At 57.2% G+C, this 13936-nt stretch overlaps 1 protein-coding gene across 2 annotated transcripts in view; it reads right to left on the reverse strand.

Annotated features, from left to right (window-relative positions):
• Window positions 1-3330, reverse strand: part of Cpne5 (copine 5) — a 63827-nt gene extending 60497 nt beyond the window's left edge. The window contains exon 1 of one of the 2 annotated variants that reach the window (XM_004624437.2): window positions 3161-3330. In XM_004624437.2, the coding sequence (XP_004624494.1) occupies window positions 3161-3255 (95 nt within the window). In that variant the 5' untranslated portion in view covers window positions 3256-3330. The remainder of the gene's footprint in view (window positions 1-3160) is intronic. The other variant, XM_023720219.1, reaches the window with a different exon arrangement.
• Between the last annotated feature and the right edge of the window lie 10606 nt (window positions 3331-13936).

A 13936-nucleotide genomic window follows, 5' to 3' on the forward strand; every position in this document is an offset into this window, starting at 1 on the left:
GGGCAGAGGCTCCTTTCTGAGGTTCTGGGGGGCTACTGGCCTCTCCCTTCTGTGGGGCTGGTGACCCTGTACATGCTTTGCTGGCAGGACCCCGCCCCAGTGCAAAGGTTTCTGTTACATAAAACATGCAGAGCTTTCTCGCTAAACCTGCGGCCTAGATCCCTGCATCAGATGACAGAGGCACAGAGACCTGAAAAATAATGGGGACTGGGAATGGTACAGCAGACAGGGAAGATGGATAGGGGCTGCCAGGTGGCTATGAAGCCAGGAAAGGTCTGGGACCCACCACTGGAGGACAGGCAGCTTTTGGCTCCAGGGAGAGGGGTCTTTCAAGCCGTATTTTCTACAACCTCTGTGGACCTCTAGTTGTACAAACCGTCTGCCCAATCCACTCTCAAAACCATCACAAAGCCAAGCACTGTAGCAAACACCTGTAGAATCCCTACACTTGGGAGGCTGAAGCAAGAGGATCAGCACAAGCAACAGTAAGTTCAAGACCAACCTTAACTACATAGTGAGACCCTGTCTCAAAACACAAACTACGTCCTCAGAAGATGAGAAACTCTTATGTCCCCAGAACCCACACAAATGTGGTACCCAGCTACAGAGATAGATCTTTATTTACTTCCAGGTGTCAAATAATAGAATAAACCACTAACCAGCGATTAATCCTCTCAACTGATACGATTGTTACACTTCTTTTACAGACAGGAAAACTGAGGTGTGAAAAGGCTACATAGTTGTCCCAGTGTTAGACTGAACAGATGACAAAATGCCAGGGCTCCCCCCCCCAGCACCGTGCCAAACAAGCAAAGCCTTTCTGGCCCCAAGTTTACCAAAGTCAGGGAAAATAACTGTGTGGGTTTGGATTATTGCTCTCAGCCCACATCACCATCCACCTGCAGCAGGGACCTGAGTGTGTCCCCTGTGGTCTCATCCACCTTCCCTAGAGCCGTGGGTGGGAGCCCTGGTGTCCCTGTGCCTGCAGCCCACAGCAGGTGACCAGGTCCTCCTCTGGGCAGGGCAGTAAGCTCCTGAGGCCAAAGGGGTAGCAGGAACCTTCACAGAGAGTGGAATCCCTCATGATCCCCTGCAGCCCCAGGCCTTGCCCACTGCCGCTGCCCACGCTGAGCCTACCCTGATGTCCCCTGCCCTCCTGCAAGGGTCTCCCAGATGCTCAGGGACACCTTGCCTGTCCCCCAGGATCTGCAGAAGGAGACCTGACTCTAAGTGGTTTCCAGAGCAAGGAAAGTGGGAGCGGAAACTGCTCTGCAGCTCTCTCCTCCGCACCCCCTTTGTTTTCCTCCTTTTCCTCTCCTCTCCCACCCCAACTCCTGCAACCTGGAGAATGAACCAGCAAGCAGGTGGGTTCCTGTCCCTTTTACTTCCCACCTGTCCCCACGACTCCGCCGCTGACCGCTCCTCACCAAAACCCACCTCCCATCCATTTGCTTCCTGGAGAGTAGGAGTAGGCCAGAGGCTCCTCAGGCTGAAGGGATATCAGATATCCTCCGTCCCCAAGACACCCAAGTCGACCCCGACAACTTGTCCTCCAGGGACAGATGTGTCCCCAGGCACCCCTCTGTGTCAGGTGAGTACATTCTTTGGACACCTCCAGGGAGCCAACAGGCCGGGCCAAGCCCTACCAGGTAGCCATCGTCACTACTTCTGAGCACCCACTGCGTGCCAAGAGAGGGGAAAGCCAAGCGCCAAGTGCTTTGTGCTCCCCTGCTCCTGCCAGCGGCGTGTGTGCCTGCATGCCAGGCATGGTTCCAAGTCTTCATGAACAGCCCTCCCGTCTGAGGACAGGTACTTGACAAATGGGAAAACTGAGACTTTGAGTGTGCCCCAAGAGACTCCCTGACAGGATGCGCACCTCCACATGCCACACTGTCACCTGTCCTGTGTGCTCAGCTGCCTGCCTTGGGGGTTTATGTGTTGCCCCAGTGAGTGGGACTGCACCCTAAGATGCCCTCAGTGGCAAGTGACCCTGGCCCTGGGGTAAGAGCTTCACACCGGTGGCTCAGGGTGAGATGATGCCTTCCAGGATGGGAGACCTAGCTGGTTGGGGAGCAGAGCCTCCAAGGAACTGAACAGGCTGCTCAGGCTGGGAGTGGGAGGGGTTCAACTGAAAGCAGCTCATGATGGGGCCGGAGGGGCTGGGAAGGAGGTGAGAAAGGAGCTAAGGGGTCATGGGGTCCCATCGCAGTGACAGCAGAGATACAACGCCATGTGTCTCCAAGGGGGGCACTGCCAGCCTGGTGTCTCCAGCTCTACCTACAATGCCCCAGTGTCACAAGTTTTCACATAGAGCTGGGGTCCTGGAAGAATCTGACAGAAGAGTGACTTGGGAGAAGGGAATTGGGGTGAGGACAAGGGCTCAGCCAGGACAGTGGCATTTTGGGATGGGCAATGTCTGGGTGACGGGGCCCCTCTGCATGCAGCAGGCCCTGAGGGCTGCCAGAGTGGCTGTATGGGGGACCCCACCTTTGGAGGGGCATGACTAAGGATATGGGGGTGGCAGACCACAAAACACTCCTACACTTCCTCTGTCGGGTTCTGAAATTTCAGGGTCCCATTCCTCTGGCTGAAGGTTTTTGACGCAAGTTACTGTTTTCTAAAAGGGTGTCCCTTGAAGTTGTTATGGGTTCCTAGACCATGGCGGGAAGCAGCAAGCCCTGCCGACCCTTCCAGGGTCTGGAGGTGCAGGAAGCCTTTGCAGCCCTGGGGTCAGAAGCGCAGGAGGGGAGGAAAAGAGAGGAGGGAGGGCAGGGAAAGCGGGCACGAGGGAGAGGCTGGGCCCCGCAGGGACCGAGCTAACCACTCACGTCTGGATTTATCCGGGGGTCGCGGGAGGTGGCCTGATCGGGGACCCCGGGGGACTCTCACCGTCTCCTTCCCCACCAGCTCCCGGCCCGGCTCCCGCGTCTCCCTGCTGTCCTAAAGGAACAGCCTGCAGCAACAGTGCAAACTTTCTGGGATGTGACACCCCACCCCACCCCTCACCCCACCCCCGCCTGGCCTCCCACCTGCCGTCGCTACCTACAGCCGGGCAGGGTCGGGGGTTCCGAGGCGAGGACATTCGGGGAAGGGGCCTCCTTTCGGCGGGGACGGCGACAGCCGCCGGGCTCAGGCCCAGGGGCGGGGCGGAGAGACTCACCTACAGGACACGGTGATCTCCACCTTGGTGGCCGGGATGCTGCCCGCCAAGGAGTCGAAGTCGCTCAGCGACGCCATATCCTCGGGCTGCTCCATCACCCACCGCACCCCCAGCCCAAGTCAGGCAATTCCTGCGCGACGTGCGCCTCCTCCGAGCGCCTGGAGCCCGGGCTCTCCCCCAACTCCGGTGCCGCGGCGGGCAGCGGGGCGGAGAGGCGCAAGCAGGGGGCGTGGGCAGCGCGGGGGCGGGGGCGCGGGGCGTGACGGGCCCAGGGGAAGTGGGGGCTGGAGGAGAGGGGGCTTGGGGAGAAGGGGAGCGGAAAGAGCAGGGGCGCGGGGCTGGGAGCTGGGGCGCAGCGCGCAGGCGGGGAGGGGCGCGGGCGAGCCGGCGGGGGTGGGAGCGCGGAGCTTGCACCCCGACTGCTACGCCCTTCGGAGGGTCTCGGCGCGGGCGGCGGCTGCGAGCGCCCCCTCCTCGGCTGGGGCTCTGGCTCCGGGGCTCCCGGGCTGCGGGAAAATCAAATGTGCCCGAGCCGCCGCTTCCCGCCCGCCCCCAAGTCCGCGCGCGCCGGAGGGGCCGCCCGCAGGGGCCGGGGCGGGGCGGCGGGCGGGGTCTGCGCCGCGTGAGTGTGAGCGTGTGTGAGTGTGTGTGCGAGCGCGCGCGTGGCGGCGTGGGGACGCGGGGACAGATGCGGGGGCCAGGGTGGTGGCAGCAGCGATGGTCCTGGGGGCGCGCGCCTGTCCCCCACCCCACCGAGGGTCCACAGCCTAGTGGGGGAGGGACACAGCCTCGTGAACCGAGGGGCACTTAAGGGCAGGGTGGGGCGACGTGTGCCCCCCCAAAATAAGAAACCCTCACTGCAGGGGCTGGAGAAGTGACTGGGTCCCCCCCCCCCCGAGTGCGCCCGGCCGGCCGGGGGTCCTGGCTTCCCCATCGCCCCCGGGCAGGCATGGGGGTTGACGCCAGCGCCCCAGAGGACACCCCGGATGCCCAGGGAAAGCCTTAGGGCCCAGCGGAGGTTGCTCGGTGGGTACCTCCGTCCCCCTCGTCGCGCGGGCCCTCAGCCACCCGCGCCCTCCTGCGTGCGCCCCGCGGGTCGTGACGCTCGGCCCCAACTGCGCCGGGGCTGCTAGCCTGCGAGGGAGACGGTGCGAGGTTCTGGGCCCTGCGATGGGGAGCAGGAGAGGGACTTGCCGCAGCGCCCACGGCAGCCCAGGCCGACCCGGAAGAGTCGCCCCTCCGGGCCTCGCCTGTGACAGCTGGGCCACAGGCAAGGTTTGAAGTGGATTCCCAAGACAGCAGACCGGGAGAGCCGGAGTCGGAAATAAACAGGAGAACGCGTTCCCGGGCGGGCGGGTGAGGACAGGCAGTTTCTGTTTTCCCCGTAGCTCAGAAACAGACGGCTGGGTTCTGCCACCTGCGACAGACAGCACGACGACAGATAGCACAGGGGACAGAGGGGCTGGGATTGCCCCGCGAGCAGGGGTGGGGAGACTGGGCCAGAAGGTCTCGCCTGAGGCCATTGATCTACAGGGACTAGTTCAGCCTCCTTTTCTTTCTTTTTCCACTTTTGAAATTTTTATTGATTTTAAATATAAACAAAATCCAGCTTGAACCACAAAATTCATCCAGTGGGACTAAAATGTTTTCAATATTTCTAAAACTGCTAATGTACGCAATAAACGAAATTAAGAGTCTAGTGTGAGGTGAGCTTTTCATTACAGTGGTTTATATATTTTCTTCAGGTGAATTAATATTTATTTTTGTACTAGAGATCGGACCCAGGGCCTTCACACTTAACTATGTCCCTATATTGTTTGTTTGTTTTGTTTTAATTTTTGAACAGGTTTTCCTTAAGATGCTAATTTGCCCAGGCTGGGCTTGGACTGTAATCTTGCCTCAGTCTCCCCAAGCTAGGATGAATTAAAATTTTAATGTGACATTTTAACTTTAATAGATCTGTACAAAAATATATTAAAAAGTGACTTGCCAGCAGGGCGTGGTGGCACACACCTGTTATCTCAGCACTTGGGTGGCCAAGGCAGAACTTATTGCAAGTTCGAGACCAGCCTGGGCCACAAAGTGAGCTCGAGGCCAGCCTGAACAGCACAGCAAGACCCTGTCTCCAAAAAAAAAAAAAAAAAAAAAGGAAAGAAAGAAAAAGAAAAGGGTAACTTGCCAAAATTTATGACTGTGAATGTGTTTAATGGAGTTTGTCTTTTTGAGACAGGGTCTCCCCATATAGCTCAGGCTGGTCTTGAACTTGCAGTAATCCTCCTGTCTCAGCCTCCCGAGTGCTGGGATGACAAGTATCTGTCACCATGCTGGGTTTGTGGGTGTATTTGAAACCACAGATCTGTAGGTCTGAGTAAAGAAGGCATGATGTTCAGATGTACTGCAGGTGGCCATGCCTCGGAGCACCCAAGTCGCCAGGCTCCAGGGCCTCCTCAGTTCCTGGGAAGGCAGGGCTAGCATTCTGCCCTCCAGTGGGACAGACACTGGGCTGCTCGACCTAAGGTCTGGGAGCTCTGTGTCCCCAGCCCTACGTACTGGCCACAGACAGTGCTCAAACATGCTCCTGGGCTGTGTCTCCAGCACTCACTGGGGACCTCTGTGTGCCCGGCCTGGTGCTGGGCTCACTTGGCAGATTCTGTCGCTAACAGCAAAGACCCAGGCCTATTTTCAAAGAGCTGGATCAGACATGATGTGCTTATTTATTTTTTTTTTTAAAAGATATTATTTGGGCCGGCCAGATAGCTCAGCGGACGAAAGCACCTGCTTAGGCAGAACACAGGAGCCAGTCTTTGATCCCCAGTGTGTGGTGCTGGCCTGGTCCCCCAGGGTGTACTGAGACTATAATTGAGACTGGGCATGGTGGCGCGCATCTGTAATCCCAGTGCTTGGGTGAGAACAGGAAAATCACGAGTCTGATCTGTGTAGTCAGACCCTGTAGACCCTGTACTGAATACGTTTAAAAAGAAAAAAGATATTATTCATGCGCCACAAACAGCTGGGGTTTTTTTTTGTTGTTTTGTTTCCAGAACCGGGGATTGAACTCAGACACTTGCACTTGCCAGGCAAGCGCTTGTTCTCCTGAGCCATCTCCCCAGCCCCACTAACAGCTGTTTTTAAGTGTGCAGTTCAGTGGTTTGTGGTATCTGCATAAGGACTATGCGTGACTTCAAATTCTCGAGAAAATGATAGATGTGAGCATTATCATCCACATTTTTTTTTTTTTTTTTTTGCGGAACCAGGGATTGAACTCAGGCCCTTGTGCTTGCCAGTGAAACACTTATTCCACTGAGCCATCTCCCCAGCCCCTATCATCCACATTTTGTTGACAAGAAATCATATATCCAGAGAGGCTGAGTCACTTGGCCTTCACCACCCAGCGAGAACTGCAGACTGAAGATTTGAACCCACACAGCTGAGACCAAAGCCCAGTGCTGAGCAGCAAGCACGAGGGTCTTTTGGGATGAGCCCAAATGGTAGAAAGTCTTAAAGACCACCCATGGGTGGGGTGTGGTGGCACATGTCTGTGATCCCAGCACTCGGGAGGCTGAGACAGAAGGATCTCCAGGAATTTGAGGCCAGCTTAGGCTACGCAGTGAGTTCAAAGCCAGCCCAGAACTGGTAGTGAGGCTTTCTCTCAAAAATAAGTAAATAAAATTTACCCTCAAAATGAGGTCCTGCCCAGGAGGGCAGGGACAGGGAGCCACCGCAGGTTGGTAAGCAGGTGAGTGTCGAGGCTGCCTGGGGAGTAGCAACCCTAGGGCCTCTTTCTAGAAAGACAGAGAACTTAGTCTGTGTAGGCATTGGCCCTGTTCTCTTTCGGCTGCTACATTTCCACTGCTGGTTCCTCAGCAAACCAGTACAACTGTACAGTGCCTGATCTGTCTTGGGCTCACAGCGAGCAGTCCGTATCTGTCCCTAAGACCTCCAGACCAGTGGGGGCCTTAGTGTGGGTACCTGTTGGGTGTCACCTCTGAGGCCAAGCCCAGGCCAGGAGTCACTTGGGAGGTCACGGAGTGCCAATACGACAGCAGGGACAATGCCACAAGTGAGGTCTAGAAGACTGTGCCCCTGACTCAGCCTGGGCAGGCCTGGGAAACCAGGGTGCCAGCCTCGGGGCTGAGGGCTGCTCCTGAGGGCACTCACTTCCTGTCCTCCTGGTCCACCTGGTACAGTAGCAGTGCAGGCCCCAGGAGCCAGGGGAGCCTTGGGCATACCGCAATAGCCTATCAGGTGCTGCAGGTGATGCTGAGGGGCTGGGCCAGGGCAGTGGCTGTCACAGTGGGCAACCTGCAACCTGCGGGGCAAGGGCAAGCAGGTGTGAGGCAGGCCCCAAGAGCCGAGGGCAGAACTCTGTGTTCAGGAGCCTCAGGGAGGCTGGCATAGCAGCAAAGGCTCACCTTCCCAGCTGGCCCCAAAGGACACCCCTCTTTGGGACCAACTGGGGGGAATGAGGACACCCAGCCGCTGCCAGGCCTTGCTCAGTCGGGAGAGGTGTGCTGGGTAGGTAGAGTGACCACAGTCACTTGGCAAAGCCCATGGGCAGGTGGCAGGTGCTGCAGGAGGAGAAACGGCCACACCTGCGCCCACACCACTGGTGCCTGGGCAGAGGAACCAAGCCACGTGCAGCCCTGATTAGGAGCCACAGGCACGGACTGGGCCGGGGCCAAATGCTCAGCCTCAGTGGTTTGCCCCTGCCTCAGAGCCGCACACGCGCTCACATCTGACCTAATCCGCGTGCTAATGATGGCAGAGCAATTTTGAGAGGCGACTTGCAGCATCCATAAGGAGAGGAAAAGCACCCAGGGCTCCTCGAGGAAGAGGCAGCTGCTGCCCTCCCCAGCCCCGCACAGACGATGCCCAAGGCCTGAGTGTGAGGGCGAGGAGGAGGGGCGGCAGAGACCCAGCAGAGCCAGACCCAAGCACCGGCCACAGGGCCATGAGCTAGGACAGCTTGAGGCTCCTTGGGCAGGTGTAGGCTGGATTGGAACCCTGCTCACGTCCAGCTAGAGGCTCTAGGGCAGTCAGCCCCTGCACCACTGTGCGTGGAGGTGCTGGGGACAGAGGGCCAATGGGAACTTGAAACCAGGAACAATAGAAACACTGGAAGGGACTTGGGGGGACAGTCCACAGGGGCACAGGAGGCTCCCCTTTGGCAGAGATGCCCCAAGTGAGAGCAAAGTGGGTGCCAAGGGCTGCAGAGGAGCCCGTCGGGCAGAGCAAGGGGCAAAGGCCAGGGTGGGGCACTGCCATCCTCCTCCTTTCCTGCCTGCCGGCCGCAGTGTCCCCTGGTCCCTCCCGAGAGGCTTCCCTGGCATAGGCACCCACTCAGGACAGCGTTCTTCATGTCCCCCTGACCCCACTGTATTCTTCTTGCTTCCTTCCTGCCCCAGGGCACAAGCTGCAGCATCTGGGGATGCTGTCCTGTCCACCGCAGCATCCCCGGGCCCCAGGACAGCCACAGGCGCACACAGGTAGCACACAGGAAGGGCCCGGCTTGTTGAATGACTACTAGATAAAGGTCCCCCCCAAAAGAAAAGTGCTTCCTCGTCCCTGACACAGCTGGGTCTCTACCACTACACACATCTCAACTGTTGATGCAGCAGACACTCCTGCTGCTGCTGAGCTGTCTGGTGACGACTACCAGAATGCACCCACTGGGACCTCAGGGAGGGAGCCGGGCCCCCAGCCAGCACAGAAAAGAATCTCACTTGCGCAGCCCACTTCATCTTCACAAGAGCCTGAGATACTGCATCACTCCACTTGACACACTCTGTTTCTCTAGGCCAGTGTGCCCTGGCTGCATGTGGCACAGTGTGGCAGGAAGAGAGGGGACACAGCAGCCCCCCATAGTGTTGAGCTATGTTCCCAACACCCCACTCTTATTTATTTTTGGTTTTTGAGACAGGACCTCACCCACTAGCTGGCTTTGAACACACGGGGATCTTCCTGCCTCAGCCTCCAAATGGTAGAATTACAGGTGTGCACCGCCACACCCCGCTAAATTTTAACCTGAATCCAGGGTCTGCCAAAGCCACGCAGGCTGGCCTCAAACTCGGGTAATCCTCCTGTCCCAGAGCAGTGGACTCCGGGGGCCCACTGCAGGTTTCCATTCCGGCAAGTGGGAGCTGGAGGAGAAAAAGCCCAGCATCTGCGGCATCTTTCTCAGGAAGGAAAAGGAGCAGCTCCGCAGCGCCACCTGCAGGACCAGGCGTCCCCAGCGGCGCCGCTGCTCCAGTGCCAGCTCCTCGTCTGGGAGCTGGCCTCTGGGGCGGCCCCTCCCAAGCTTTCCGTCTTCCACACCACGGCTGTGTGTCCAGGGCTGACTCTGCCGCTCGGCACCACATCCAGGCACAGATGCCCTGACCCGCTGCTTCCCCGCTCAAAGGCCTGAGGGTGGTGGGGCTCACCTAGGCCTCAAAGACCCACAGCCGCAGCCAGGTGAGGGAAGGATGCACCCTGGGGGGTTTTTTGGTTGCTTTTTGTTTGTTTTTGGCGGAACTAGGGATTGAACTCAGGCCCTTGTGCTTGCCAGGGAAGTGCTTATTCCACTGAGCCATCTTCCCGGCCCCAAATCTGAAGCTTTTTTTTTTTTTTTTCAATACCGGTGATTGAACTCAGGACCCAGTGCTTGCACTTCATCTACAGGGCTATCTCCCCGGCCTTGCACCCCGGCTTGTGCCTCCTCAGCAGCAGAGGTGACAGAGGCCAGCGGGTGCTCTGTGGCCCTTGGAGTCTCTGGATCTTTCCCGGGCTCAGCTGCTCAGCTCCTTTAAGGAGGGCGGTGTCACCTGACTTCCTGTTGGTCCAGGAATGCTAGGGTGTGGTCATCACTACCTTCCTGGCAGTACCTGCACCAGGCAGGCCTGAAAGGCCACCAAAGATAAAATAAAATCCTTGTTCATGCCAAGCTACTGGTCCTTGCTGGCTTCCCTGCCGAAGTTACCAGAACCATGCACAGAATATGAGGCCAGCTCCCCAGCTGGGGCCTGGGGTCCCAGTGGCCCTGTGCCTAGTGCCCCCCCCCCCCCAGGTCCAGCAGCCTGCGGCACACTGGCAGCTCACCAGGCAAGCTTCTTTCTGCCTTGTCCACCTCAGGCTGTCCAATTATGAGAAGCATTTATCTGCTCATTTCTGATAATTCCATCAGGCCCAGTGGGAATCAGGTGTCAGGCTCCAGGCAGCAGAGCGCCCCTTCTGCCACAGGCCTGCCCTTGCTTCTCACAGTATAAGATGGGGCAACAGTGGATCACGGTGGCATATGCCTACGATCCCAGCACTCGGAAGGCTGAAGCAGGAGGATTGCTATGAGTTAGAGGCCAGCCTGGAGCTATATAGTGATTGAGACACTCAAAAATAGAGAGGGGGGGAAGGGAGGGGAAGGGAGGGGAGGGGAGGAGAAGAGAAGAGAAGAGAAGAGAAGAGAAGAGAAGAGAAGAGAAGAGAAGAGAGAAAAAGAAAAGGGGGCTGGCCAGATAGCTCAGCAGATTAAAGAGCCTGTGTAGGCAGAGCGCAGTGGCCAGGGTTGGATCCCTGTCGTGCTGTGCCAGCCCCACCCCCAGGGCACACTGAGACAGCAATTGAGACTGGATGTGGTGGCACACACCTGTAATCCCAGCACTTGGGAGGCTGAAAAACAGGATCACTACAAGTCCGATCTATGTAGTGAGACCCTGTACCAAATATTTTTTTAAAAGGAGAAAAAGCCCAAGTCCTAGGTCCACCTTTTTCTAGCCACGCAGGCCCCGTGCCCTTATTCAATCCATTCTTTTGTCCTGAACTTCTGCTGTCCCCACCTTTGAGCCTCAGTTTGTTCATCTGGAAATAGACCTCTTGCCAACCTCTGAGGGAGGTTTGAGGGATTAAGAGGAAAATCTATTTGAGAAGCATCCACGACTCCTGAAACACAAGAGGGCAACCAGAACTTCTCATTTTCTTCTAGGGTCCCTTCTGGTTGACTTTCTCTGAGTCTATGAAAATATTTGCTAATGCTGGTGTAAGAGGGGCTGGTATTGCCTGCTGAAGGAGTGAATCCAACTACAGGGGAGGGCTTTTGTTGACATGGGGGTCTCTAATGGAACCCAGGCTGACCTCAAACTGGCAGCCACGCTCCTGCCTCGGCCTCCCGAGTGCTGGGGTTGCAGGTGTGTGCCACAGCGCTGGTCCTAATCACTGCTCAGTCGGACAGGAGGAGGCTGCTCAGCCCGTGCCGGCGTGTCTCCAGGCTCCCGCGGTGCCAGGCTGCCGTCTCGTCCTAGACTCACAATCTGAGCAGTCGCTGCTTTTGCACATCCGAGGACAGGCGGGCGCGGTTAGTGAAATCCTGAAAGGCACTGGCAGCCTTCTGCCTTTTGAAGCTGGAGGCAAAGCTGCATTCGCAGCGGCCTCTAGTGGCAGATCTCCGGAACAGCATGCTAAGGCTGAAGAAATCTTGTTGACCTAGATTTTGCAGGGGGCTGGGGGAAGACTGGAAGAGGCCAGGTTCAGACCAGGACTGGAAGGAAGATGGCACTGAAGTCCAGAAGGAAGGGGGCTCCTCTGGGTCACGTCAAGGCCTCCTGCTGCTCTGCCCACACCCATGCCCACAAGTGGCCATCTGCCATTCCAGAGACGGACTGGTTTGGAAGAACAAAAAGGGACCCGGTTTTTCAGGCAAAGACCCCACCCTGCTTCCTTCCCCTCATCCACCAGGGTGCTGCTGGAACATCCCAGGTCCTGACCTTTTCCTAAGTGGTCTTGGGCTCTGAGGCCAAAGTGCACAGCGCCAGTAAACTCGCCACTTTAACAAATGTGACCTCCTCCGAGCGCTGCCAGGATGCAGTGCCCCGTGGGCTGCAGCGGGAGTTCAGCTTGGCTCCAAGAACTGGGCAGCAATCACCCGGCTGGTGCAGGGAAAGCCATTCTGACATATTCTGGACACAGGATCCAAAAATAAATCAAACTGAGGACTTCCAGGGGCTGAGTGGAAAGGATTTGCTGCCAGGAGAGCCATAGCTTTTTTTTTTTTAAGACAGGGTTTTGCTATGTAGTTCAGGCTGGTCTTGAACTCACTATGTAGTCCAGGCAGGCCTCAAACTCAGAGATCATCCCGCCTCAGCCTCCTGGAGTGCTGGGAGTGCACCACCACACCCTGCTGAAGCCTGGGTCTCTGACCCAGGGCACAGCTGCGCCTGCCTCTGGGCTCAATCTCCTTCTGCCTAAGGGCAGCTGGATTCATTCCCAGGAACCTCAAAGCCTTCACAAGGTGCTGAGAAGACACAGTGGGGAGCAGGACAGGTTCTTGCTCCCAAAGGTCAGCACAGCAGGGGCTGTTGACAGGGTGGGGCAGGGGTGGGGTGTAGCTGGGTGGCACAGTGCTTGCCTGGCACGAAGCAGGCCCTAGGTTCTACCCTCAGCACTGAGACGGATGGACGTACAGCTTCAAGGGCACTGGTAACAACAGCTGGCATTTTAAGAGTTTTCTAGGTGATAGATCCTGTTCTACCTCACTGAACTTTCACAACAGCCTCGCCAAGTCAGGGCTGTGATCACCATTTCATAGCTGAGAAAGCCAAAGCACAGGGAGATCTGTGCACGTTCACCGGGCCAGGCTGGGAGCTGGGGTTGGCTGTTGGGCTCAAGGCCTTTTCTGCGGTGTCGCCATTGTGGGTGCCACCTTCCCTGAATTCTCCCACTGTGGCAGCCACCTGAGGGTCTGACATCGTGGTGACTAAAGTGGATGTAAAGAGAGTGCTGTTGTTATGTTCAGCCTGAGTAGTCAAAGCCCCAGGCGTGGGTCTCTTCATTCTTGCCAGGCTCCAGATGAGGCAGATCTGGCTATGCCGTGTCCCCGAGGAAGCCCACCCTGCTCATCCTGGATGCTGGCACTCAGGGTGGAGTGGGCACAGGCAGTCACCTCCTTTGGTGGCTTTGGTCCTGTTCCTGGTTTTATGTGACAGTCTTGCTATGTGGCTCAGGCTGGCCTTGAACTCCTAATCAGCCTCAGTGCCAGGCCTATAGGTGGGGCCCGCACACTGTCTGCTGGGCCACCCAGGGATCCCAGGGCGGTGAAGTGAGGTGCTCTGGGCAGGCGGCCTCCAGGCACGGGTCATACCCAAGTGCCACCTTCTTCCATTCTCCAGGGTACTCATCTGAAGGCTTTCCTTGCCTTGTCCTCTCCCTACTGCAGCCTTTCCCCAAGTTGCCACTGTCGCCTGAGCAGCCCAGCTGCCCTCCCACATCTTCAGTGTCTCTTGTGGATGGTGCGTCCCTCTTAGGAGATACTTCCTTGCTTCCCCGCTGTCTTCACCGAAAAGTTGCAGACACGCACAACAGAATTCAACAGGACTCCTCTTTGCCTTTCTAAGTTTTTATTTGTGTGTGTGTGTGTGTGTGTGTGTGGCCAGCTCAGCCCACCAGGGGGCAGGCCTGGCTGGCATGTGGTGCTGGGGATTGAACCGCGGTCTCTGATGCTTTGCTAAGCTTGTTCTAAGTAGGTGCTTTAGACCACTGAGCCATCTCACCAGTCCTCCTCTTTGACTTTCCATGGAAACAGGATGTCCACCTCTCTGGCTAACTGGCAGAATCTGAAAGACGTTGACACCATTCAGGGTCACTCTGAAGTGGCATGCTTTGTGGAAATGGACCCGCAAGCCTTTGTGAAAACAAGGAGCAGGGCTGGTGAGATGGCTCAGTGGTCTAAAGCACCTACTTAGAACAAGCTTAACAAAGCACAGGGACCACGGTTCAATCCCCCAGCACCACATGCCAGCCAGCGCCGCCCCC

The sequence above is a fragment of the Octodon degus genome, unplaced genomic scaffold (genome assembly GCF_000260255.1).
Source record: "Octodon degus isolate 3935 unplaced genomic scaffold, OctDeg1.0 scaffold00005, whole genome shotgun sequence".
Classification (NCBI taxonomy): domain Eukaryota; kingdom Metazoa; phylum Chordata; class Mammalia; order Rodentia; family Octodontidae; genus Octodon; species Octodon degus.